Source organism: Ailuropoda melanoleuca, chromosome 17 (genome assembly GCF_002007445.2).
Source record: "Ailuropoda melanoleuca isolate Jingjing chromosome 17, ASM200744v2, whole genome shotgun sequence".
Classification (NCBI taxonomy): Eukaryota; Metazoa; Chordata; class Mammalia; order Carnivora; family Ursidae; genus Ailuropoda; species Ailuropoda melanoleuca.
This window is the reverse complement of record NC_048234.1, coordinates 15305267-15332123: the sequence shown is the minus strand read 5'-3', so window position 1 is coordinate 15332123 and position 26857 is coordinate 15305267. Positions and strand designations below refer to the sequence as shown.

The window sequence follows — 26857 nt, the reverse complement described above, 5'->3', positions numbered from 1 at the left end:
GAATTATGTGTGTCTGTGTGCAGTGTGTTTGTGTCCATGTGTCTGTGTGGTGCCCTCCGAGGGACAGCCGTGCAGCAAATCCTCAGCTGAGGGTCCCGGCAGGTGGGCCGGAGGGGACCCGGTATTTCCGAATCCCAGTGGCCTGAGTGACGAGTGCCCGGGCAGCACGAGAGGAAGCAGGGGCTGGTGAGGGACCCCCGACAGACCCCCTCGTGCTCTTCTTCGCAGAGACGGCGTGTGGGTCTCTGCTTCCCTGACCCGCCAGCACCTTTTCGGAGACACACATCGGACCTTGAAGACACGAATACACAGCCTGGAAAAGCTGTGGGACTTTGAAACACAGAACCAAGCGCTCAAGAACGGTATTCCCGCGGCACTTCTCTCTCCGCGTCAGAGCACTTGGTTTGTCACGAGCAGGAAGGAGATCAGGAGCTCCATGGACACAGGTTTCTTTATTAAAGCATGTGGATTCCGCAAACCTCAGTAATAAATGCAGGGTGACTGCAAATCACCAACATGAACAGAGCTCCAGACGATGTGTCAATAAATATACTATCTCACCTGAAGAGTGGGTATAAATACACGGTTCCACAGATTTCCACGCGCTGGACGTGAAGCTGCTCATGTCCCGCGGAGAAACCTATGCTAAGAAGAATCACAGTAACTCCACGCAGGGAGGGCGCACTCTTCCCGGGCGGTGTTTTCGCCTCTGCTCCGACACGAGTTCCCCTGGTGCAGGCAGAGATTGGAAACCAGCCCGCTCCCCTTCTCCCGTGCAGCGCACCTGCCCAGGCCTGGAAACCCCCGTGTCATCCGGAGAAATTCTGAAAGATGTTGGCGGCCTCCACCCAGTTCTGGAAGCAGGCCAGCCCCCGCTCGCGGACCTGCTTCCGCCCTTTGTCTGTGATGACCTCCCCACTGGGTTTCACAACCACCAGCCTGGGGATGACCGAGATGTGGTACCTGGTCCTCAGCTCACTGCGGGAGAGAAGAGGGAGGGGAAAGCCGGGTCAGCAGGGGACCAGGCGGGCCGCCAGGTGTACGTCCGAGGGGACCGGGGCCTCCCCGAGGGCCGGGCCAGCTGACCCTGCCAAGCCTCAGCCCCCCGCCTGCTGGCACGCCCTCCTCCGCGCTGGGCTCCTCTACACCTGCTGTCCCTGCTGCGGGCCTGTCCTAAGCCAGGGGAGCGTCCGCAGGGAGGGCGCGGCTCTGCACCTGAGCTGCCCCAACCGACAGCTGCGTGGGACCCCGGAGCGCCCGAAAGTGCTGACAGGCCTGAGAAAACGAATTTTCCATCTCAGCTAATTTAAATTTAAGTAGCCACAAGTGGCAGGTGTCACCCATACTGGACAGTACAATTCTAAACCCAGAGACACCCCCAACAAATTTATATCCCTCCTACATTCAAGAAGCGGAACAATATTTGCGGTCCAAGTAAAAACTCCATGAGTTCTACAGCAACACAAGGCCGTGTGAGACTTTCTGCCCAGCACACTCAACGACAGGCTAATCAACAGTACGACACATTTCTTGGCTACGTTTCCTGTCAGGTGCAACCCTGTGAGAGATGTTTTTACAAAATTATTTGTGTCCATTTACAGAAAGGAGTGTCTACCTTCTTGGTTTCTCCCCATAACCTTCCCCGGGATTACTGTCCTCAGGACAGGGCAGCTGATGAAAATCCCTCCCCATTTCCAAGGCCGGCCTGCTCCAGCCTCCCGTAAACAGTAAGCTGATTTCCCTCATCTGTCACCTCAGGACTGTGGGTCTGCATGGAAGGAAAAACGCACGTGAGAGCCTCCTGTTACCACATCTCCCACTGACGCCTCCGTCACGGCCTTCCTGCAGCTTTCTGGCTCCCAGATCAAGCACACAAGCATAAATCAAGCAGGAAAAAATAAAGCCACCTCCACCCAACATAGAGAGATGGCCTTGTTTTCAAACATCCGAGAGACGGTGACAAAAGCAGCCTGCTCTCAGCCGCAAAGGGATCTTAATACATTGCAAATAATCAGGGGCGCCTGGGTGGCTCAGTCCACTGAGCGGCTGCCTTCGGCTCAGGTCGTGATCCCCGGTTCCTGGGATCGAGTCCCGTGTCGGGCTCCCTGCTCAGTGGGGAGTCTGATTCTCCCTCTGCCCCCTCCTCCTGCTCGTGCTCTCTCAAATATATAAATAAATCTTTAAAAAATAAATTTCAAATAATCAATAGCATATAGACCACTTAATCAGACCATAACATAATAGAAATTGGAAACCAATACGAAATAATTTTTGGAATGCGTTTAAAAACTAAATAAGCATATGTTACACCTAAAACAGCAGCACAGACTTCAACCTAACTAGAAGAGAACAACGCAGAATATACTGCGGACCCCCAGCTGTACACACCATCAGACACAGGAAGCTGTGGTCTTAAACACACTCTCCTGAATGACAAGCGTCTGTGTAGACGAGCCGTGTGTCTAATCCGAGAAGCGCGCACACCGAACACAGAAGTCACAGACAGACAAACCGGACCTGGCTCCAGGGAAGACACACGGATCAGGGCTCTGCCAGGACTGCCCAAGGGAGAAAGGAAGACGCGGGAGCATCCGGAGTCAGGCGATGACCAGTCCCAGCCCACGGTGGACTCCACCCTGCTCGCGGACACCGCGGGCGGGCCCCATCACTCCTGCCACGCCCCACCGCTGCCCGGACTGCTGGTTCCCAAAGGAACCCCGCGCTGGGCTGGCTGCCCCTCCAGCAGCTTCTAGAAGCCGGTCTGCGTGGCGTCCCCTAGTTACTCACGTGAGGAGGAGACATGAACCGATATCGGAGAAACAAGTCAGCTATTAAATAAACGTAATCATGACTGAAACAGACACCAGGACTGACAAACACAAAGCACAGATGTGGACAGACGCCAACTTCAGGATGAACCCCGGCCTCAATCACAAGCCCGCAGGTCTGGCAATTCGTGGGGGTGTGGGGTGTGACCCAGGTGAGGTGGGGGAGATGGCCCCCCCCACGGTGTTTTCAGAATCCTGCACAACCCCAGAAATTTGAGATGCCTAAGAAATTAGCTTTCCCCCACAGCATAAAACAAACACGAAGAAAAGAGGAACTACACAGCAGCCCTTGGCTTAACGGCTGCAGGAAATGGCAGTGCCCACGAGAGACTCTGTCCGGGCCTCTGCCGTGGGCAGCATGGTGGGGCGTGCAGCGCCCACCGCATCACAGCAGTCCCTCTGGGGCTTACCCTCAAGGCCAGAGGGCCCTGGGGGGTCCTGGAGGGTGGTGAGGGGATCTCCTGGCGGAGCCCACACACATTCCTGACTTCGCACCCGCATCCCTGCCAGGCTCCCCACGTGGCGGCTGCTGGTCCAGGCCCCATCATGGAGCAGCACATCTGCAGGAGCAGTGAGTGCTCTGGGCATGGGGTCCCCAGACCAGCAGCAGCAGCAGCACCAGGGAGAGTCTCCTGCCCCTGCTGGTGGGGGTGGAGCCCACAGTCCCCCAGGGATTCATTCCTGCCAATCTCCCAGGGCCGCCTGCATCCCTTCCCTCCACCATCCAGGGACCCTGAGGAGGGAAGCTGAGGACGGTGCCCTTGACTGTCTGGGTGGTGGAGTCTGCAGCTTGCTGACCAGTCCACAGCCCTGCACTTTCTGGCATGAACTAGCTGAGGGACTTGGGCAAGCTAGCCAACCTCCCTGCACCCCAGAGTCCTCACCTACACCATGGGAAAAACAGAACGCACCTCCCTGGGTTGCTGGGAGGATGAGATGGTGATTAGACCAAAGGCCGCCAAGGGATCAGCACATAAATGCTCAAAAAACACGGGCTGTTACTGATGGGAAGCCCACCCCCAGTTCCAGCTGGGCTGACTGTCCAGTGCAGCATAGCCTGGCTCCGCTGACCAGCACCGGGATGGGTACCCAGCAGACTCAGAACCCGTGAGACCCCGCAGAGCCCTTGCACGTGTGCCAGGAAAGAGGACGTGTGAGGATATGCAGCCTGAGATGCAGCAGCCACTCTGCCAGCTTGAGGAGAGACGGGATTTACCAGATGGCCACTGGCTGCAGCCTGAGCCTGAAGCACACATGGCAGAAAGCAAACTGTCCTCCCTGGCCTCCCCCCTCCCTCAAGACCAGCTCCTGACTGTGAGATGTTTAAGTTAAGCTGATCAACAACATTTGCTGTTTAAGCTTGAGCTGTTGCTCTCATCCCTTGCAATGCAAAATCATCTCTGACTCCGTCAGGGGGGCGCAAGGCAAGCCGGGCTTAGGGCGGTGAGGTGGAGTCTGGAATAGACATTTGGTCCCGAATAGCTTCAGAGTCAGCCATGTGGGCCCTCAAATCCCCACCCTGGCAGCCTCCGCCCAGGGGACAACCGTAACCTTGGAGCCGCACAGAGCGGCTCATAAGCCTCTCCGCCTGCTCCGGGCACTGTGTCCCCAGGGAGCAGGCTGTGTCTGGGAAGGGAGAGCCCCGTGGCCGCGCACATCGCAGGTGCGAGAACTCGGAGCACTGTGGCTGTCAGGGATTCCGAGTTCCTCCCAGCCCTCGGCACCGGGCACTGCTGCAATCCTGGATCCCTCCCTTCACCAAACACAGCATGTCCTCTTCCCTGCGCAAGTCCTTCTGGGTTGCCATGGCAACTCTGGTTCCAGCCTCTTCCCACCTTGGCCACTGGAAGACTTGGCCAGCAAATCCCTCCAGTTGCTCCAGCCACCCACCCAAGACACAGCCTGCAGGCAGCAAGCGCTGGACAGTGTCTGCTCCAACCTTAAAGACTGCAGAGACCCTCCTCCCACTGGTGGTGCTGGGTGCAGGAAGGGCACAGCACCCATCCCCGGCCGGAAATGCCCCCAGTGCCCCCAGAAGCATGGGGGGGGAGTAGGGGCTGCCAGGCGAGGAAGTGGGGGCTCCAGGGTTGGGTGACTGCAGCACCTGTGCAAGGTTTGGAGGTGGGAAAGATGCGGGGTATTCTGGAACATCAGCTGCCCAGTCTGGCCAGAACATAGGTGCAAAGGGGCAACAGGAGGTGAGGCAGACAACACATGGACTGAGCCCCCTGGGGAGGTGGGGTAGCCCCGGTGGGGCCAGACTGCCTCTGATGAGAGGAGGAGGGTTTCAGAACAAGAGTCCGTCAGATGTGGAGTCCGTCAGAGGCGGGGGGATGAGTGAGAACATGCCAATGGTCCAGGGCCTAAGTGAAGGAAGTAGCAATGAGAAAACCAGACTCAGTAGAGCCGGTGCCTGACGGGGATGTGCTGAGTCAGGAGGCCCAGGGGGAGCTGGGACACAGGGCTGGGGAGAGGGCAGGGAGCATGGGCTTGCCGAAAAGCTTGGCGTCGGCACCCACTGGACCCCATCCAGTGGACAACTCTAATGGAGCCATTGTCTACTCGAGAAACGAAGCCATGGCCAGCTGTCTTCTCCATCCAACGAAAACTTGTCAGCCTGGGGGCTGAGGCATCCATCTGCCTGGCCCATGGTGGGGGGAGTGGGAGCCAGAGCGGACTGGAGGTGAGGAGGGCCACTCCAGGCCTCCTGGGGGCCTACTGAGGTTCCAGGGCTATCATAAAGTCCATGAAAATCACCACGGAGTGGGTCTTGCCTGTGACAGCAGGAGACAGGAATTCCTGCTGGCAGAAGCAGAAGGTGATGCTTGGGTGCTGGGCCCATAATAAAGGGCAGGAAGACGGGCAGGACTCCCCATCCTCGGTGCTGTCCCCACACTCAGGCTGCTCATAGGCACCGGCTGTGGGGACGTCAGTAGACACGTGTGTGTCCAGGCAGAAGGGTTGTGATCACCCACCACCCATCTGGCCGCCAGCCATGCCCAGGGCACCCCCGTGGGGGCTGTCTGCGGAATTCTCCTCCTCATCCTGGGACTCAGGGGGTTAGCAGCCATCCAGTGGGTGGCCACTGGGGGAAGACAGGCCAGGGTCCCTGACCGTGACGGGACCCACCTAGAGGGGCCCAGGTGACTCCTGTCCTGGCCCCACCTGCCCAGGGCACCAGAGTGCCATGTTCCACACACTTCTGGAAACTTCCCCAAAGGCTGCCGCATGCGTCCCACACTCCTTTGTGCTCCATGGTGGTGGTGATTTCCATGTTGCTGGTCATCTGATTCTGTGTATCCAGGCTGGAATGGGCGGAACTCAGGGCGTAGCTCCCCACAGTCCCACAGAACAGCCCATTTCCTACCACAGAAATCACAAGGAGAGCTAACGAGGTCCCCGTCTGGAGAGCAGAAGGGCAAGGAGGTAACCTCACAGAAGGAAAACTGAGGCTGGCTTCTTCCCGAGACCAGGCTGGCCACAGAGGCCCTGAGCTGCTCGGCTGCGGGCAGTGGACCTCAAGGGCTGTGACCGCATCCCAGGAGAACCAGGAGGAGCCCGGCCAGGCCCTCCCCGGCGGACGGGGGACAGGGGGAGGCCGAGCAGAGGAGCTGAGGTTCCTGGTTCCCTGGGACCCCTCGGAGGGGGAGAGGAAGGGGAAGTGTCGGGCAGAGTCAGGCTCCAGGGCCGGGAGCACCAGCCTCCTCGCACCTCAGGGACGCATCTGTGAAATGGGGCAAATGCTGGCACACAATCACCACCGCAGCTCCAAACTCACCAATCGGGGCAGCCCACATATGACACAGGAACACCATGACGCTGGGCAGCGAACACCTCGCCTATATCACCGCACGGGAAACCCCAGAGCTGGGCTCTGCCCAGGCCCCAGCTCTGCCTGATGACCAACACGGTCACCCCGTCACTTCCAAAACTGAACGTGTTCGTTCAAAACCTGCGCAGAACCTGAGCGCGAAGCAAATCACAGGCATTTCCCAACCATCGCGAGAGCAGACCCTATAATGAATCATCTGCCGGTAACTCCCGGAGATTCACCCCCACTAAACTGCCACTCGGGCTTATTTCCACTGTCACGTAGACCAGTCATCAGCAAGACTTTGCTGGAGCGAGGCGCCCACCTGGACGGCCTGGGGCTCACCTCCTCAGCATCCCCCACCCTGTGTGTCTGCGGGAAGCACTGCTCTCCCACGACCTTTCCAAAGCCAGCTGCCATTTTAACTGTCCACAAGGAACGTCATCAGGATGGTTAAGGGGGAGCGGGGGGAGGTGGGGTATTACACCACAAATGAATAACAGCCCCCAGAGAAAAGAAGCCCCTGGAAAGCACACCCAGAAACTCACTCCACATCTGTTACGGGGTGCTGGGGTAACACCGCTGTGAGGAGCAATGTACACCCAAGTCCGGAGGCTGTCACCGCAGCACAGACCCCAACCAACAATCATCTCCCTGCTCCCTCCAGTCTGCCAGCCCTGCTGACATCCTTTCCGAGCTCCCTCCTGCCTTCTCCCTCCTCCCTCCCACCTTCTCTGTCCTCCCTCCCACTTCCCACCTCCTCCACCCCACCTCCTCCATCCCACCATCTCCCTCCTCCCCACCACATCCTCCCTCTCCCCACTCAAGTCCCCCCTCCTCACCCCGTCCCACCTTCTCCCTCCTCCCCTCGAAGGATTTTCTTGGCCTCTGTCATTAAACCCCCTGGAGTCCAGGGACCTGGTTCTTTCTACAGTTCGGAAATTCCAGTCCAACCACACCCCGGCCAGCAGGGAGGGGGTTCCTCCCGCCCACAGCACATGGCCTCCAGCGGCTCCGCGACACCCAGCCGCCCGTGGTAGCACACACAGGGTCCCCAGTTCTGACCCGAGCCTCCCGAGGCTCCCTCTCCTGCTTCCACACTCCTCCCTGAGCCGTGAGACCCTGCGCGAGGGGACCTCGCCACCGCAGCAGCTGAACTGGTTGGAAACAGCAGACCCGCCGAGGCAAGGTTCGCCAAGCCCCGGGGGAGGCGCTGGGAGGCTGGAGCGGGGAGCACGGGGGACGCGGGAGAGGCTCCCCCGGGGTCGGGGACCAGCTCCGCGCGGCCGCCCAGCCCTATCCCACTCACTGCCGCAGGGGGTCGTCGAAGGGCAGCGCCAGCCAGGCGCCATGCAGCTCGCGCGTGAAGTCCAGCATCTCCTGCTCGCTGCCGTCGGCCGACACGAACACCACCTCGAAGGGCGCGGGGGTCCGCGCCTCGGCCACCAGCTCGGCGTAGAAGCGGCAGAGCAGCGGCGCAAAGTCGCGGCTGGACGCACAGCGGCCTGCGGCGAAGTACAGCGCCACCACCTTGTTCTGCAGCGCGGCCTCGGCCTCCACCCACGCGCCGTCGCNACAGACTCCTGCACGGGACGGACACCTGCGGGGGCGGACACCTGTGCGGGATGGACACCTGCGGCCGTTAGACACCTGCGGCCGTTAGACACCTGCGGGGGCGGGGGGGGCGGGGAATGAAGGTAGATGGTCACCTGCGGGCGGGTGGCAGTGCCGCACCAGACGTACTCGGGCTGTGCTGGGACCTGGGGCCCCACGTGCTCTGTGCCGCGGCCTCGGCCTCTCGCTGGGGTTAGGGGAGTGCGCCCTGGGCGGAGGAGGGACACTCACAAACACCTGCGACCCAGAAGCAGCGGCGTCTGCGGCAGCTCCCGCCTCCAGGAGGCCGAGCTGCCTGGCCCGCCCCGGCGCCTCCGCCCACCACGCCCTCCCGGGTCTCCGCCTGCTCTCCGCCCAGTCCCTCCTCACACAGCACCCCCACCTGGCTGCGCAGTCGCCCCCCTCCCGGAACCCTCCCCGCCCCGCCGATCTCTGCTCCCCTCTTGCACTGTCCCCTCTGCGCCCCGCGCTCCCCCGCGCTCTCCCTACCCCGCGCTCCCGCCCCAAGCGTCCCGTCGACCCAAGAGGTGACAGACAGTATTAACGTACCAGGCACTCTGGCGGGCCTGGGGATTCCGCGGGGAGCAAAGTAATTTCAGCTCCTGCCTGGGCAGGGGCGGGGACGCGGCCGGTGAGACACTCCCACGGGACGCAGATTTAAGGAATTTAAGCGCCAAAAAACTCAGTGATCAAGGTAAGTTACATTCCGCTGCAGTATTTTAAAACTTCAAAATCAATGCAAAACTTCACGATGCACAAAACACCAAACATGTAAATAAGGGCGGGCTCCTGGCCTGCCCTTGGACGCCGGCTGCTGTCCCCTCCGGCTGGCCCAAATCGCGCGGCGGGAATTGGCGGACCGCGGACGCACCTGCGGGCAGTGGAGCCAGCGCGCCGGGCAGAGGCAGGGCCCGGCAGAGGTTCTTTCGGACCCATGCCGCTCCCAGCAGCGCGCTGCCAAAGCCTCGATTCGCTGTGGGATTGTAAGACCTGGGGAACTTAGAGGCCACCGGGAGGAAAAAGTTGAGGAGGGCCCTTGCATGTGGAGGTCCGACTTTTGTCAAAACTCAGGCAGAATGGAATGCCCCGAAATTCTAAATGTCGTCAAAACTTTTTTGATCTGTTTGGCCTTTTTCCTTTTATCTCAACAGTGAGCAAAATAGAGGAGCATTTCTTTTAGTGACACCCTCCCCCGGGGGAAATTTCCAGCTATTTATATAAATCCCGCCAACTCCTGCAGGAACCTTCCTGCCGCCACAGTGAAGTGAAGCCTGGGCATTCCTCCAGGGAGGGGCAATCTGGGGGAACACCCCTCCTCCCCAGGGGACCCTCCTGTGGCTGGTCTGAGTGTGACTGTGTGCACGTGTGCGTGTGGGTGCATGCGTGTGTGTACATGCGAGTGTGTGTGTGTGTGCGTGTGCGGAGGGGACCTGCCCTCAAGAGCTCCTGGAAGGAGCAAGGGACACCAGTCCTGTTCAGCTCATTCACCTGCTCACCAGTCTTCAAGAGCCCTTCCTGTCACGTGAGCCTGTGTCATTGGCCCACCACTCCATCCCACTGGCCACTCCTTAAGTGGGGAGGGGGCTCCACGTGCCTTGAGAGGCAGGAGGCCCAGCATCCTCTCCTGCCTCAGCCAGAACAGTCTCCTACACACCTATCCTCACCTAAAGCAGGAACACACACACATGGAGTCCCAGAACCAGGATTTGGCGTCCCCTAATCCCAGCTGGGTCACTTCACATCAGCTCACACTGGACTTCTTTCCTGGCATCTACGGTGCGCTGAGCACGGGCATCTGCTAATCAGCTTTATGTGCCCTAGATAATCACGGCCAAGCTGGACAGCGCTCCCATCCTGATGCTTGTGAGCTGCCCCGTGAGGCCCTTCTTGGCCCTATCTGCCCCGCCCCACCCTGCCAGCGCCCTCTCCCTGCCCTCTGCCACCACTCTAAACAGTCTGTGACCTATATTCTGCCCTATCATCCAGTCCAGTCTTTCCTGCATTTCCTCCTAACAATCAGACTCCCCCAAGCCTCCCCTGAGTCCGCGGCCTGCTAGGCCAGTCCTCCATCCTGGAACTGATCACCCTGGCTTACCTTCAGCAGCAATCCCCTGCCGTGGGGTCTCCTCTTAGTGGCTTTCCATCCACTGACGCCACGCTACCCTCTCCCTTGGCCGTAAACCCCAACACCGCCTGTGTTCAGAGTTGAGCTCAGCCCTTTCCCCACTGCAGTAGTACTGAATAAAATCTGCCCGTAGCCTTTAACCAGTGCCCAGCTCTGCTTCTCCCGAACAGCTATCAGGGGCTCAGACGCCTTGGTTGGCTCACAGCTGGGGCACTGACCACAGGGCAGAACGTTTCTGGGGCTAACACTGGCTGGCTGGCACACGGGTCTTCAAAGTGTCTCCAGGGAGACACACTACAGCATGATCATGGCTCTGCTTTCTGTGGTCAGCATGCATGCTCCCCACATTTGTGAGCGAGGTTGTTCCTCGTCAGAGACAGTATTTTTCTGAGTGGGAGTATTTGGGAAGTCCCAGCCAGAGCGCCTCTTCTCCACCCTGCCTTTGGATGCCACACAGTGAGGGGCACACGGAGAAAACAGGACCCCAGGCCTTTTCACATGACACCGACTTTTTCTTTTCACTACAACATGAACACATGACAGTGATTCATTTATTTCCACCACTGCTGACGAATACACAAATACTCTCACGGAAACTTGTCTGCTCTGATGAGCAGAGCAAACAAATTAGACATCCCGGTGTGTAAATATCACACTCTGAGTTTCCTGGTTTTAGATATTCATGCTGGAGTTATTTATTTGCCTGTATTTAAATATTTGTTCTAGGAAATGATACTGTGAGGTCTTCAAGGCTCACTTTCAAAATGATGGTTGGCCCCTTGTAGGGAGAGTATGGCCAAGTGAGAAACAGAAGCCTGGCTTTCTCAGTGACCATCTGGGGCCACGGGCGAGTCACCCCACGGGGCTGGCTTCCAGGGACAGCTTCGTGTTTAGAAGTGGTCAGATGTGGCTTCGGGCTGAGGGAGTGCTCCCTTGCCCCACCAGTGGCTTCCCAGGGATGCTTCAGATGATTCTAGAAACACCTGTGTTGCCCCAGCTGATGGTCTGAAGCACAGAGAGAAGGTGGTAGCGTGTGCGGTCCTCTCCAGCTGCCAGAACGAAGGAGCACAGACAGGGCGGCCGAGACAGCAGAACTTGTATCTCACGGCCCTGGAGGCTGCAAGTCCAAGATCGAGGTTCTGGGAAGCCCCTTCCTGGCTTGTGGGTCACCACCTTCTCCCTGTGCCCCCTTGGCGGAGAGAGATCTCTCCTCCTCTTCTTATAAAGCTATGTCCTGTCAGCTCAGGACCTTGTTCACGCATAATTACCTCCCAGAAACCCTACTTCCAGAGACAGTTCCACTGGGAATTAGGGCTTCAGCATGTGGATTTGGGGGACAAGGCTCAGCCCACACACAGGGCTTTGGGGGAAGGCACATTGCACGACACATCCCTGACCCCAAATGTTTAGAGTCCAGTGAGTGAGAGATCCCAGGCTCCAGTGCCCTCAGTACGAGGAGAAATAACGTGTGTGGGGAAAGAGCAACGCTATGGACATCTGGCCAACAGTACAACCCAGGACGGGGTGATGGCACTGGAGGTGGACGTAGGGGGTCAACAAGTGCAGAACAGCTTCTGTTTGCCAGGATTCAAAGAAACTTCATCACATGAGCTCAATGCTCCATGCTATCCACAATATCCTCTCTTGAAGCTCACCCCCATATCCCGTATCTCGCCAAACTGTCCTCAGAAACGCGCCCTGTGAGCTGGGGGGTGTGCCAGGATGAGGGTGCCCGTGCCAAGGGCTGCAGAATCTGTGGTGACGTCCATGCTCACACACCTTCCCCCATCTCTGCAGGAGCAGCCTGGCCGACACTGCACATGGGGCGTGAGGTCCAGCGGCCAGACCACCCCTCCCCGGGGAGTGGAACCACCTCCCCGACACCTGTGTCTTCATTAGGCTGCCTGCCCCAGCTCCAAGCCACCAGAAGTGGCCTCAGGCTGCAGCTGACGGATCCATGCATCATTTCTGCACTGGGGCATCTCTCCGTGGCTCCCCATGGCTCACCGTGGCTCCCAAGCAGGGCCAGCCACAATAGCCCATAGGCCCAGCACAAAATGCCCATAGGCCCAGCACAAAATGCCAAGCAGGCCCAGCACAGTAGCCCATAGGCCCAGCACTCGGGGCTGGTGGAGGTGCTGCAGTACCCAGGCTCTCCCCTCTTTCCACGGCTCTTTCTTGGCCTGTCATGGTGTCTTGTGGGCTGCTGAATGTCCCCTTGTGTTGGGCACAGGGTGAACATTGACCTTCACCCTGGCCCAGGGGTCCTGCCCTGTGAGTCCGCTGATGAGCAGCCCCACCGCTGTTGGGTTCCTGTCCCGCCAGCTGCTCCCCCACCACCACGTCCACCCACCGGTCTCACGTCCCAAGGTGACCCTCTGCACCCAACACCCACGGGGTGGGGGTGGGAGGCCAGGTGGAGCTGGCCACTAGGGACACCAAGAGAGGAGGATGGAGCCGTCTGGAACCTCTTCCCTAGGAGACGTTAGGCAATGGCAGGTGGGAGCATGCGTGAGCCGAGGGCCTGTTGGACTTCATGTACAAAACACAGGTTCAAAGATAAAATTACGAATAATTTCAAAATGGTGACTACAGAGCATCGAGCCCCAAGCTCAAGGTGGGGCCCCCGAGACTGCAGGAGTCCACACCCATGAACTGGCTTCACTCCTTGCTCGGCAACAACCCTACTTCCAAATAATTCTCAGGTTCTGGGGGTCAGGATGCCAACGTATCTTTGTTGGACGACACAAATTCAACTTAAAACAGAAGTGTTGAAGGACAGTTACGTCAAGAGCAGGACCGGAGGAAGGCTTCATAGGAGGGCAGGCCCAGGAACAGGGTGGTGGGTGGTGGGTGGTGGGCTACAGCGGGTGGGGGGGAGGACAGGGGAGGGTGAGCATCTCCATTGGCTGCAGCGGCCACACACGGGCGGGCAGGCGGGCGGAGAGGATGAGGGCAGGTGGGTTGTGCCAGCTCGCGGAGGGCCCGGCGGCTGGTTTATTCAGGGCCATGTGCCAGGCACCGTGTCAGGTGCTTTACCTGCAGGTAAAGACTCACGAGGGGTTGTAGAAACAAAATAGTACAAGCTCCTCTCTTTGAAAAAAAGCAGCTATGAAACCGGAAATGTGGGCTTTGGTTTTATTAAAATGAGAGATGATGAAATCTGAAAGTACTGGATTCGGTGTGGTATTGTGGCTTCCCATTGCTGACCCCATCCTCCCTGCCTGCCACCCTCCAGGTGTTGGGACAATCCAAACACTTCCTTCTCAACCTCCCTCCCCAGCACCTGCCCAGGGGAATGGAAGGCTCTCCCTGAAATGATATTCCTCTGCCTGACATGAAGAGAATGAGAAGCCCTGCCTGGTGCTACCCTTCTCCTTGACTCTGAATGCTAAGTGAGGATGTGATGCCTGGAGCTGCTGCAGCCACCTTGAGGCTGTGAGGAACAGGCCAAGAGAATTCCAGAGACACCTGCCTCGTCCTTTGACATTAAGAGCCATTGAACCCAAAGCAGCATTACGAATCCCCGAAGGCTTACATTACAGATGGCTTACAAGATAAATAACCCTGAACTTCAGCAGTGCTCACAGTACATTCCACAGGATGCTGGGAGACCCGAGATCCTTTCAGAAGCTTGCAGGGTCAAAACTTTTTCCTTAGAACACTAAGACGGTAGCTGCCTTCTTCGGAGTGTTGACATTCACTCTGATGGGACACAGGGAGCAGTGGGGAAAAGCTGGGACGACCCAAATCAAGCCAATGGCAGCAAACTGTAGTGGTCACCATAGCCTTCACCTACGTGCACTTGCGGTGAAAAAGCCAGTTTTATTTAACGTTCATGACGACGCTGTAGAAGTTAGTAATTTTGATCACTGTTCTTCAGAAAAACCTAACAGGGCACCTGCAAGATGTTTCTCAGCGTGGCACAGGACAGGGTGATCCACGGACATGTAGGCCCCCCCATTTCCCAGCAAAATGCTGCACGGCCAGCAGAGGTCACCTGCGCAGCCATGTCAGGAAATCACAGCAAGCTCCAGTCCCCAGCGAGGGTTTAGAACCCAGTCCTTAACCTAACAGACATGGGGGGGGGGTCAACCATGTGTTTCTGATGCTTGACATCAGGCCTTCCTGACCTAGAGGACAGCCCCCACCTCCCCAGGCTACCAACTGCCCGGAGAGGGGAGCACAGCCTGGGAGCAAACCCACCAAACAACCCAGCCACCTCCTTCACACGTGCTCTTACCTGCCCACCTGGGGCGAGCAGCCCTGGGCCCAGAGCCTGCCAAATTCATTCAAACTGGCCTGTGCACCCAGCCTCGCCATTCCTCCCACACTCCTCCTCTCCCCTGCCTGTGTCTGACACGGATGCTGCCCGTGTGAACCGCATGGTGTGGCATGGCGTGGCGTGTCCCCTCCTGTTGGGCGCTATCACACCCTCAGATGCCTTCAGGGGCATCATCTCCCAGTGTGTTGGCCTCATCACACCTGAATAAGGAACCTTACACCTTAGAACAGTAGGCTCAGTGCATGCATGTGCACGTGTGTGGAAGCGTGTTGAAGGTGTGTATATGTGTGTGCGCAATCTGTGACCAAGCATCCAAACACCCACATGGCGGTTTGGGCCTTGGGGGCAGGGCCTCGAGTGCCCTGGAAGCCTCTTCTGGCCTGTGGCGGGCTCAGCCCCGCGTGGCCCCACTCCCTGTGGCAGGAGCTGGGGCGACATCCAGAGCTCAGGGCTGGCCCCCAGGTTTGCATCCAGTTCTGGAGGGGGTCTCCAACCTGCCTGCCGTTCCTCCAGAGGCACCCTCCTCTCTCAAGCTGGGGAAAGCTCCTCTGTGGCCAGGCCCCTGGCTGATGAAGCCGGGGACGTTAGCGCCCCGTGTCCCACCGTGTCTGTCCTATTTCAGTAACATGCAACCTACCGCTACTGCACAGTAAAACCAGCTCCAAAAACAGCACTTCACACAAGGGCAGGTCTGGGCAAACGAGAGCCACAGGAGAATTCTGTGTGGGGTGGGGGCGCCGTGGACCCACACAGCTTTGGACCCTGAAATGCTTTTCCTTCTTGTTCATGTTCCTTGAGTATGACCCAGTATGCCTCGACTTTTGAGAACCTTATTGTTCTGTCACTCATCGAGTGTTTGCCACGTCCCCCCATCCCCAGGTGCTCGACTCCAGGGCTCCCTGAATTCCTAATTGCCAGCCTGACTGCAGGAGTCCCCCCTCCCCTGGGGCTCAGAATCGGGGGCCGCATCCCTTCTCTCCCACATCTCCTGTTGTGTTTCTTTGACATCCCTGGTTGTTGTGGCTGTGAGTCCCTTCTGGGACAAGACAGGAGATCGGGGTGACGGGTGAGCAGCAGGCAGGCCCAGGGCTGCACTGAGAATACCGTTTCAGCAGCTCCACTGCTCTACTAGGAGATGTGCTTCCGGTATGTGACCTGCTGAGCTGACAGGGAGCCCAGCCCCTGACCCGCAAGATGCCCGACAAGCTGGGTGGGAACCGGGAGCCGGGAACAGGAACATCAGCACGAGCGCACGGGCACCATACTGATCTCAGTCCCACATTCCCAGACATACACGCAGACCAACTTGGAAGCCTCAAGGGAAAGCATCTGGATAATGAGAAAAACCATAAAAGTGCTGGGCCTGCTCATCTTCTGAGCAACCCCCTCCCACACCCCCCTCCCTGACACAAAGCCATTACACCTGGAGGCCAGAGGGCACCTGCCATTAAGGAAAATGCTTCCGAGTCTTCAGGAACAAGATCAAACACAAAGGCCAGTGCGTTTTGTGGAAGATCTTGGCCTGAAGTGTCTCGCGACCTGGGAGCTGTGGGGCCGCAGCGCCAGCGCCCATGGATGCCCTGCTCCTGGTTTGTTTCTGTAGCTCACCGTTGGCTTTAAGCTTTTACTGAGATTCTGAAAACCACAGAGAACAAATGTGCAGCTCAACGAGCTTCTTAAAACAAACACCCCTGCAACCCCTCCCAGGTCACCAAGCAGCTCTGCTGCCACCCACAGGTGCCCTCCGGCCTTGGGTCCTGACCACCAACCAGCCCAGGGGCTGCTTGCAGGGGTGAGGCACTCCTCCTAGCCGGTCCAGTGTCCTCGTCCCTCCGCCCAGCGGCCACGAGAAGGGAGGGTGCAGGCACTGTTGGAACAGACGTGATTTCAGGCTCACGTACCAGCATGCGGTCCTTGGTTTGCTGGGAACAAGGGAGGCTCAGGCCCCTGGAGGGTGGATGGCCTCACAACTATGGACACTGGCAGCTCGTGCATGCATGGGCACTGCCCTAGCGAAGCAGCCAGCCATCTGAAGGTCCACCTGCAGGTCATCTCTAGGCCTGTCCCAGGTCTCTGCCTGGAGCTCCCACCTGCTGCGTCCAGACCTGATGTTGGGAGACCCTTCATGGTCTCCTTCCAAGCCTCCCAATGTGGGGATCCACTTTGATACTTCTTGATTCCCAACTACAGCTGGGGGATTTTCCTCTAAAGAGAAATCGCATGCATCTGACTTCGGTTTGCCATGATGGGCCTGCAGTCTCTACAAGTGCCCGCTAGAGGCAGTGTCCCTGTCACACTGCAGCCTCCCTGCTGAGCATTTCAAAGCTGTCTCTAACCACAGTCCACAAGGGCTCGAGGGCAGCTGGGGGGGAGGTCACCCTGGCTGAGCAGCCCAGAGAGGACCCATGGCACACAGGAATGCAGGCCATAGGAAAACCCTGGCTTCCCACCAGAAAGCACGGCGGGTCCTCCTCCGCCCGCTGGGTCTCTCGTGTCCCTTTTCGGACCAGCCCCCACACAAGCTCACACACACACATGTGCACATGCACGCACGTGCATGCACACTCACACGTGTGTGCACATGAAGCCTCTGCTCTAAGAAAGGTGGTCAGCAGCCACGTCTGCATGGGGAGAGGAGCTTCCTTGTCAGGACAAAAAGCATGAAAACACAGGAATCGCTGTACCTGTGTCGCCAGCTGAAATGGGGCTGTTGCACCAATGCGAGTGACCGAGCAGTGGACATCCTTCCAAGCCCTGACTTGGGTTCCGGGAAAGCCTCCAGCTGGCCCTCTGGTGGGCATCACCACTGTGAACTTCCATGCTTCCAGAGTCCCTGGGGAGCCCCCGACCCACTGAACAGCTCCCGGGGCCCACCAGCCTCACGACCTCTCACCGGCTTCCCGGCTCTACGGCTCTGCCCCTTTTGGACAGCTCCGGAAACGGGACCACAGGACATGTGGCCTTCAGGCCTGACTTCTCTCACACCAGGAGACGTTTCTAGGCTCGTCCACGTGGAAGCCTGTACTCATGTCTCGCCCCCACGACCCCTGACCCTGCCATGGCTGTGCCCCAGTCCGGTGTGTGGACAGACCACTGTGCACGCACTCATCGGCTGGCGGATACGGGCTGCTCCGCTCCCTGGCCACAAACCTGGGTGGCACATTTCATTTCTCTTGGGCTGAGGGCAGGGGAGATGCCGGGTCACGTGGTGGCTGCACCTCCCTGCATCCCAGCAGCTGCGATGAGGCTCGCCGTCCCCCGTGTCCTCACCATCACGTGCTGTCTTTCTAAGCAGAGCCGTCACGGTGTGTGTAAAACGGGTGAATACGCTGCATGTCTCTCATGGTCACAGCGGAGTTTGAGCAGCACCCTGAGGACACGCCGTCACCACACATAATCACACGTGTAGCTGCATGTCCCTCGGGCTGTTATCTCAAGAGCCAGATGCGCAGGAGGGAGTGAAGCAGACCCAACCACCTCCTACTGGTGGGACCTTGGACAACGCACCTCCTGGCTCTGTGCCTCAGTTTTGCACAGCAGTCAAAGGGAGATGGTAGCACCCGCTGAGAAAATTTAATGAGATATGGGTAGGCTCTCTGGAAAAGTGTCTGGCAAGTAAGAAGCTATTCTGCTTGTTTTCTTCTTATGATTTGATAGACGCCGCTGCTACTGAGCCCCTCCCGGCAACTATGACTTTGTCACAGCAAAGCAGCAGCCACAGGGATCCACCACCATCGTGGGACCCAACCAACTGCCCCATGACCCCGGACACCCCTGCAAGACCGCTGGCCAGATGGAGGCCGAGGGAGGCCCTCCTATCTCCGTGTTTGACCGCAGTTGTGGAGTTCCAGGCTCTGACCGGCTGGCCACTGGCTGCTGACAGTGAAGCCCAGAAAAGCACACTCACTCCCCCGTGTTCTTGGGGCCCGAGGCCAAAAAAGACGCGCAGGGGAAGGGCCTCTCCAAACCCCTCCCAGTCCAAGGTGGATGCAGTGCCCTTGGGGTGGAGGCCACCTCCCCTCCAGGCCTGGCGACCAGTTTCCACGAAGCCTCATGCTCACTCCTTCCTGTGGTGGCTGACGTGGTGCCACCGCTGCAGTTTTACTCCACGGGGGCTCATCCACCCAGGCCCTGGGGGTGTAGGGGGTATCAATGTCCTGGCAGCATGGAGGCCCAGCCTCCCCACCTACCTCCCCAGCCCCTCGGCCGCAGGAGTCTCACTCCCCTGGCCCGACTACAGCTCCGGAGGCTGGCTACCTCCCCGCGTCTCCTGCTTCTCTGCCGGCCTCTCCTCTACACACCCGGCCCTTCCTAGGGCAGCAGCCGCCCCTGCAGCTGGCCAGAAATGCGGGCTCCCGGGCTCACGCCAGAGCCGCTGAATCAGAACCTGCGCTTCACGCCTCCACGGGAGTCCGGGCACCGCCCTGTGGCTTCCAAGCAACCAGCCAATCCAGAGCAGCCCTGCGCACACGTGCTCCGTTTCAACAGAGGCCCAGTCCGGAACATTCTGCTCTCTGGGCGCTGTGCCCCGATCTGTGTATCTCAGCCTGCACCCCTTCCTCCTCCTCACCGGCCTGGGTCAGGATTTGCCCCGTGAGTCTTGGGCAGACAGTCTGAGGCCCCCTGAGCACCACGGGCTTGCGGCTCTGCCTGGTCCTCCATGCAGGCTCACGTGGTTCCCCTCGGAGCCCGCACGCCATCAAGGGCTCAGAAGACGTCGGGGGTAACGGGCTGAGGGCGTCTGACTCAGAAACGCTCACCCCGCTCCCGCGCTGCACAGACCTTCCTCGTCTGAGGAGCAGAGCCGGCTCCTGTCAGCAGATGCGCCATGGCGGCCGGGAGCCCAGCCCTCTGGCCCGTCTCCCCCCTGCCGGAGGCGCCACCCTGGTCTCCCACAGTCCCCGGCCACACCCCAAACCACTTTTACTGAGAGACGCTCAAAGACACACTGGTAGACTCCGGTTCTCAAAAGCACCCACCCAGCAGCCGTAGGTCTAAGCACCTCTGTAGGGCCGGTTATCAAAGGCGGACTCTAAAGGTGATCTCAAACTTACCCCAGCGGCTGGGAGCGGGGGACCCGCGCTGTGCAGGACTCCGACGAAACACCGTCCCACATGCCTCTGCTCTGCTGCTGGGCTGACCCGAAGGATCGCCTCCGTAGCTGATTCTCCTCAAAACGCGCTTCCGCAAAACCCCCCAGAACCACGAACGCGAACGGACACGAGTCCGGCGCTGCTCAAGGCCCGTGCGCGGCCGCCGGCCTCGGGGTCGCGTGTCCCGGCTCCGCCTCGGGGGGACTCGCGGCAGTGGGCACGGGTGTGAGGGAACGTCAGAGGGGTTCTCCCAGGACGCCCGGACGTCAGCAACGAGGACGCTCCGGCCGACTCCTGGGAGGCTCCGCGGCCGGTCCCGGCAGCACCGCGCAGAAGCCCGCTCACACCACGCAGGCCCAAGAGGGCGGTGCCAGGCCAGGAAACCCTGACCAAATTAGGAAGAAACCCCGAAGCCCAGCTTCCGGCCCCAGGTGAGGAATATCCCACCTGTTACCAACTGCTGATAAAACATGGAGACCCAGACCCGGCCGGACACAGCTCTCGCTCACTCGCCCGAGCCCTCAGTTCCTCTCGCTCTCTGCAGACTCTAACTTTCCCGCTGAGTCACTCGTCGGCTGGGCCGCGTGCCCGTCTTTGGGGTCTGGCTGGGTCGAGGCCCCAGGGCCTGGGTCTCCCCAGTTCACCCGCCAAAAGGTGATGGCACGGAGATACCTCGCTAGAGTGCCAAGGGTTCTGGGCCCAGCTCCCCACTGGTCCCCACTTGTGACCCGTTTAATTCCCACTGAGTAGCGTAAAGCAAAGATTTCAGGTCACAAACTCTGGAGGGTGAAAATAAAGTGCATGAGTGTGTCCTACTTGGCTGCTTCTATTTTTGTTTCCTTATTATTTTCTGTGATCCAAACTCCCTTTCTGGTTCTACCTTCCTCCCCAGCCCACCGCCCCTTTCAGATCGAGCTCCTTCTGGGCCCCTGCTGGAACCTGTCAGCACCAGAAGGGCCCCAGGCAGAGGCGGTGGGCTCGGCATGGCCGGCGCACCTGCCACAGCCACCAGAGGGGTGTCCCCCAGGGGCCTTCTGCCTCTGTTCCCCGCCTGCACACCCGCGCACGCATGGGGCGTCCTCTCCCATTTCCAGCCTCTCCCCCAGCCTTCAGCAGGACCATCCACTCATAAGGACCCCCTCGTTACCCCCTCTGGAGTTCCCACCAGTCATCATCCTGAAATGGAAAAACCTTACTTTCCCATAATTTTAGCCCTGACGCAGTTCACCAGCCCTTGTCCTGAGCGCAGACACAGGCCACTCATGGAGGTCACGGCCACCCACAGCCACCATGCCCCCTGGCCCAGCCCCCCTCCCGCTAGAAACAAGCTCCATCAGAGTGTGTTACACACGCAGATTTCCAGGCAGCCTTGACTTAGTTCAGAATTCCGGTCTTGGGGCGCCTGGGTGGCACAGAGGTTGGGCGTCTGCCTTCGGCTCAGGGCGTGATCCCGGCGTTGTGGGTTCAAGCCCCACATCGGGCTCCTCTGCTGTGAGCCTGCTTCTTCCTCTCCCACTCCCCCTGCTTGTGTTCCCTCTCCCGCTAGCTGTCTCTATCTCTGTCAAATAAATAAAATCTTTAAAAAAAAAAAAAAAAGAATTCCGGTCTTGCTCACGCATCCTGCAAAGGCTTCATGAAGGTATAGACGCGCACATCGCAGAATAGCCTGTTTTCAGTGAATGTTCATTCAGTAGATTTATCCATGGTCCACCAACACTACAATCCAAATGGAGACGCCTCCCGTGCCCACTGGCAGGTGGCCTGCCTTCCTAGCTCAGCCCCGCAGCCCAGAGTCCACTCTCCATCTCCTTCTCCCTTGTCAGGACGAGGCACGTAAACAGAATGATTCGCTGTGCTGGTTTCTACCTGCTCCCCCCATGCTGTCCTGCCATCCCTGCTAAGCAGGCCATGCTGTCCACCCCAGGCACATGTCCCACTGGCGCCCACTGACGAGACTCCCACGACTGGCTCACAAGTTTCCTGCAGATGAGGGCTTTCAGTTCTCACGAGTGTCCCCAAGAACCCAGCGTCGGATGCAAAGTCTGAGTTAACTTTTCAGGCAACGGCAACACCACCCTCCCCGTCTTCACCAGCATGTCATGTCTGCCCCACGCGGGACAGCCGCTCCAACAGAGCGAAGTGGCAGCTCCATGTTCCCCCGCCTTTCCCTAGTGACTTTGGATGTGGGGCAGCTCTCGTGCGTTTACCGGCCCTTGCAGATCTTCTCCAGAAGAGCATCCACTCAGCTTTCCTTTCATTTGGGTTGTCCTCTTGCTGGCGTTGCTTCTAGATTCTGGATGCCAATCCTTTATCAACATGCCCTGCAAACAGCCTCGTCTGTAGCTTCCCTCGCTCTATTAGCAGGTGCTTATGACGCACACATATTAACTCCGATGAAGTCCTACTGAGTCAGCCCTGCCTTTTATGGACTGGGCTTCGGGGATCATACAGGAGTCTCTGCCACCCCAGGGCCTGAAGATTCTTGCCTGGGATTTCCTCTGAGGGTTACAATGTTGGCTCTTACTTTCTGGTTTATCCACGTTCCATTCTTAGTATTTCTATATAGTAAAGGCTCTAAATTCACATTTTCACATGTGGACATCAAATTCTTCCAGCCTCGTGTGCAGAAAGGACAATTCTCCCCAGCGAGCTGCCTTGGTGTGCCTGAGGAAAACCAACAGACCGCACGTGCAGTTTTCGGGATTCTCCACGGTCTCGGAGACAGATCACCAGCACCACACTATCTTGGTACCGTCTCACTGCACATTTATAGTAAGCTCTGAAATCAGGAAGTAGAACTTAACCCAATTTTCATTTTTCAACATTCTTTTGGCTATTCGGAGTCCTTCTGTATGTCCATAAAAATTTTAGGAGCAGCATGCTAATTTCTGCCACAAACCGGCCAGGATTCTGGGAGAGATCGCCGTAGTAGTGAGGACTCTTCCAATCCATGAACGTGGACTTTCTCACAGTTGCAGTCTTCAGCGTACAATCTCACTTCTATTGAATTTATTCCCAAGTAGTTTCATCATCCTGATGCTGTTGTGGACGGAATTAATGCAGCTTCAGATAGTTAACTACTGCATTGTATGTAGAGAAGGGGTCGACTTCTGTATCCAGATCTATGGTGCCACCCTGCCAAATTCATTAGTTCTCAAGTTTTATGTGTGTATCCCTTAAGGTTTCCAACACAGAATCATGTCATCTGCAAATAAAGATGGGTTTATTTCGTCCTCTCCTGTCTGGATGCGTATTTTTTTCTCACTTGCCCGCAGCAGTACAATGCTGAGTAGAAGGGACGAGACTGGATGCCCTCGATGTCCCTGATCCTACAAGACAGGCATTCTTCCAGTTACATACAACGTCAGCTCTAGATTTATTTTAAAAAAAAAAAAGATTTAATTTTTAAGTAACCTGTACACCCATCATGGGACTCAAGCTTACAACCCTGAGATCAAGAGTCGCCTGCTCTCCCAACTGAGCCAGCCAGGCGCGCCCCGGCTGTTGATTTCTTATGGAGGCCCTTCACCAGGTTGAGAAAATTCCTTCCTATTCTGTGTTTCTTGAGATTTTATTATGAATAGGTACCATATTTTGTCAAATGCTTTTTTTTTTTGAGCTGACTTGTGCCTTTTGTCCTTCCACCTTTTAATACCGTGGAATATGTACATTGGTTTTCTGATATTAAATCTCACCTGGCCATGTACCTTAACCTTTCTATACAGATACACTTTGTTTTATAACACTTCATAATTATTTTCCTTAAATCAAAGGTTTCTGGCAACCCTGCACTGATCAAGTCTATTGGCATTTCCAGCAGCATTTAATCATTTAATATCTATGCATCACATTTTGGTGATTCTTGCAATATTTCCAATTTCTTCATTATCATTATATTTGTTATGGTGATCTGTGATCAGTGAGTAGGACTCCCTCAAAACTCAGATAATGGTCAGCATTTTTTAGCAATAAAGTATTTTTTAATTAAGGAACATACACTTATTTTTAGACACAATGCTATTGCACACTTAACAGACCACAGTATAGCATAAGCGTAACTTCTGTATGTACTGGGAAACCAGAAAATCCATCTGATCCCCATATTGTGATACTGCTTTATCAGGGAGAGAAACCCGCAGAATGTCAGAGGTGTGCCCGTGTCACTGGAGCTCTTGAGGGCTCTGCATCTCTGGTCAGCACTCACGAAGGATCCTGGTCCACAGTACTCCCGTTACATCTCTGTCTGGCTCGGGGCTTGCAGCTGGTAGATACTCCCCCTCTTCTCTTTTCTGAGGCTGTAAAAGATGGGCAGTATCACCTCTGCGAACGTTTGGAGGTATTCATCAGCAAAGCCCTCTGGCCCTGGGCTGGATTTCATTTGTTTCTTTACTGGTTACAGGCCGAGTGCAATTTTCCACTTCTTGACAACTAACATCTTCCCACCTTCCCTGAGCAGTCCAATGTGCTGGCACAAACCTGTGCATATTTCCTTACAACCCTCGTAACTTCTGTTAAGGTTGGTGGTAATGTCCCCTTTCACTCCTGATAACAGCAAGTCGTGTCTCTTTGTCCTTGGAGCTAAAAGTGCGCCAACTTGTGCATCTTTTCAAAGAACCAACTATTTATTGATTCCGTTGATTTTTCTCTGTTGTCTTTGCTTCCCATTTCACTGATTTCCATACTAATCTTCATTCTTTCCTTCTGTTTGCTTTGGATTTATTTTGCTCGTCTTCTTCTAGTGCTTTTAAGGTGGACTCTTAGACTACTGATTTGGAATCTCTTCAGTATTCCAGCTGCAAATTCCTGTGAGCACGGTTTAGCTGCATCTCATCAACTGATATGCTGTGTTGTGATTCTCACTAGGAATATTCAATTTACAAACCTCTTTAATGACCACTTTACAGTTTCTGCCGAAGTCAAACTCCCTTCCAGGAAGGTACCAAGGAATTCAGTATAAGACATAGGTTATTAGTTAACTAATCCGAGTTCTCTACTACACGTACTGAGAAGTAACATTAAGCACATTACAAGCTCTCTTTCTCCTTCTCTGCATGTAGTCCTGGGTGTTGGGGATGAGAACTGCCTGGAGAGTCAACAGGGATGCGCTTGGTACTAAGCTAGGGCACACACACACCCGCGTCTTAACTGAGACGGTCTGTGGACTGAGTTCCAGCCTCTGCAGGACAAACGTGAATTCCGTGGACACACAGCTGAGGTGATTACTCAGTGAATCTCCGAGGGTACGTGACAAATGCCCTGTGGTAAATATTACTTTGTTCCTACAATAAAGTAGTGTTTTCTTTTAATAAATAATACATATCTTCCAAAGTTATAAAACAACACCAACCCATTTTCCAATGTTAAGTTAATGCAAGAGAACACAGAGCATCTTACAGGTAAATATCATTCTGGTGCAAGGTCTGCCCAGCCCTGCAGGTTTTCCTCGTCTGTTGCTCTAAAACTTAGTGGGTATCCTTTCTAGAAGAGAACGGAGGTATCTAGAAGGGAGTCTCGTTTCGTTTCGGATGGAGACACCAACATCGTCGGGATGCTGACGCTGGAGGGCCGAGCTCCACCCAGAAGGCACTCCTGAAGGAGCAGACCAGGGCCACCTGGCTGAGGTTACAAGAACAGCCCACGGCCTGACTCGCGGATGGCCAAACACACAAATGCCACATGCTGATCATCTGAGCAACCACGGAAAGCATTTACAGAACTCCAAACCCAACCTTAACCATTTCCAGAGTTCCAATGTCCTTTAAGAAGATTCTTGTATTGATGTAAAACGTAATCTGGAGGTTTAAAAACAGAGGAAGAGTCAGGTCACGGTCATTAGAAACCTAACAGCATTTTCTCATCATCCCAGAGATGAAGCTCTGGGAACACTAACAGAAACACCCATGACTTTTATATAGCCCTGAGCCCCAAGATGGCGTCTCCAACGTGAGTGCACATCACGTGACTCTGGGTTTGGGGAGGAGTTTTCTTAGACCGCAGTTTCCTGGGCCCCAGACTCAGTGCCTGAAGGAATCTGCATGTCCACTACACCTCACCCAGACCGCACACATGCTGAGGCTGAGTCTCACAGTGCAGTCGGGAACACTAGCCCCAGGTGGGCCCGCATCTCATTCTTACTGACCGGTCTTAACGACCAGCCACTCCTCATGGCTAACAAGATCCGCATGCAGTAAATGCCTATTTCTTGGCTCAAACCCGTCTGCCCCAGAACCATGTCAGACAGCAAGGAGAAAGCACACAAAAGCCACCTTTTAGAGACAGAAGTAACAACTGAGTTTTCCAGAAGGGCTTACTTGGGCTTCTGATGATCATTTTCAGTAGCCTTTGCAAAAAGTGTGTTAAGTGCTGACAGCACAAGGGAGACGAAGGTATGAAGACCGGGGCCATCTGTGCAAGAAAACAGTCCCATCCACTGGCATTGCCGCCTCGTATGGCGCTGCTCAGCTATCGGCTCCAACGTGCAGACCGGGCCAGCCGGCCACGCTCCCTGCAAGCCCTGGTCACCAGTGTGTGTGATGAGGTGCAGAGGCAGGGAGACCCCCACTGGCTCTCCAGGCACCACTCAGAAGCCCCATGACACAGAGTGGACATGTTCCCAAGTACCACGGCAAGCTCCACCGGCACACACGAGTGTGCTGCAGCCACAGCCCGAGGCAGTCAACCCAGCACAGCCACGTGGGGCTGGGATCTGTGCTTCTGTGACACCCTTTCCTCACGGACCCCAACTCCCACAGCAGGGGCGTCGTGGACAAAACAGCTACACATCTCTGTGCACAAGAAGCGATTCTGTCATCCTCCTCCTTCAGCCAAGTGGCCCGAGGGGAGGCCGGATGGCGGAGGCCGGGGCAGGTGGATCTCCTGCCTTCTGTCTCTGCGTCCCCGCTGACCACCAGGGACTACACTCGCACTGGCTTCCAGGCCAAGCTGCACCATGGACTTCACGGAGGCAGTGCCAGGTGACGGCACCAACCCCTGGGTGGCCTGGACACCCGTCACGATCTTATGGGACTGCTGGCCGGCAGCCAGAGCCCCTGGAGGACAGGACGTCTGGGACACTTCCCGACTCTTGGCTGAGCACTCCAT

At 56.8% G+C, this 26857-nt stretch overlaps 1 protein-coding gene across 1 annotated transcript; it reads right to left on the bottom strand.

Annotated features, from left to right (window-relative positions):
* Nucleotides 1–419: 419 nt before the first annotated feature.
* On the bottom strand, nt 420–26857 carry NXNL2 (nucleoredoxin like 2). Its single transcript, XM_034647310.1, has 4 exons — nt 26683–26857; nt 9125–9226; nt 7949–8222; nt 420–978 (listed from the first exon to the last, which is right to left on the bottom strand). The coding sequence occupies exons 1-4, from the start codon at nt 26855–26857 to the stop codon at nt 810–812; spliced, it is 720 nt and encodes a 239-aa protein (XP_034503201.1). The 3' UTR covers nt 420–809.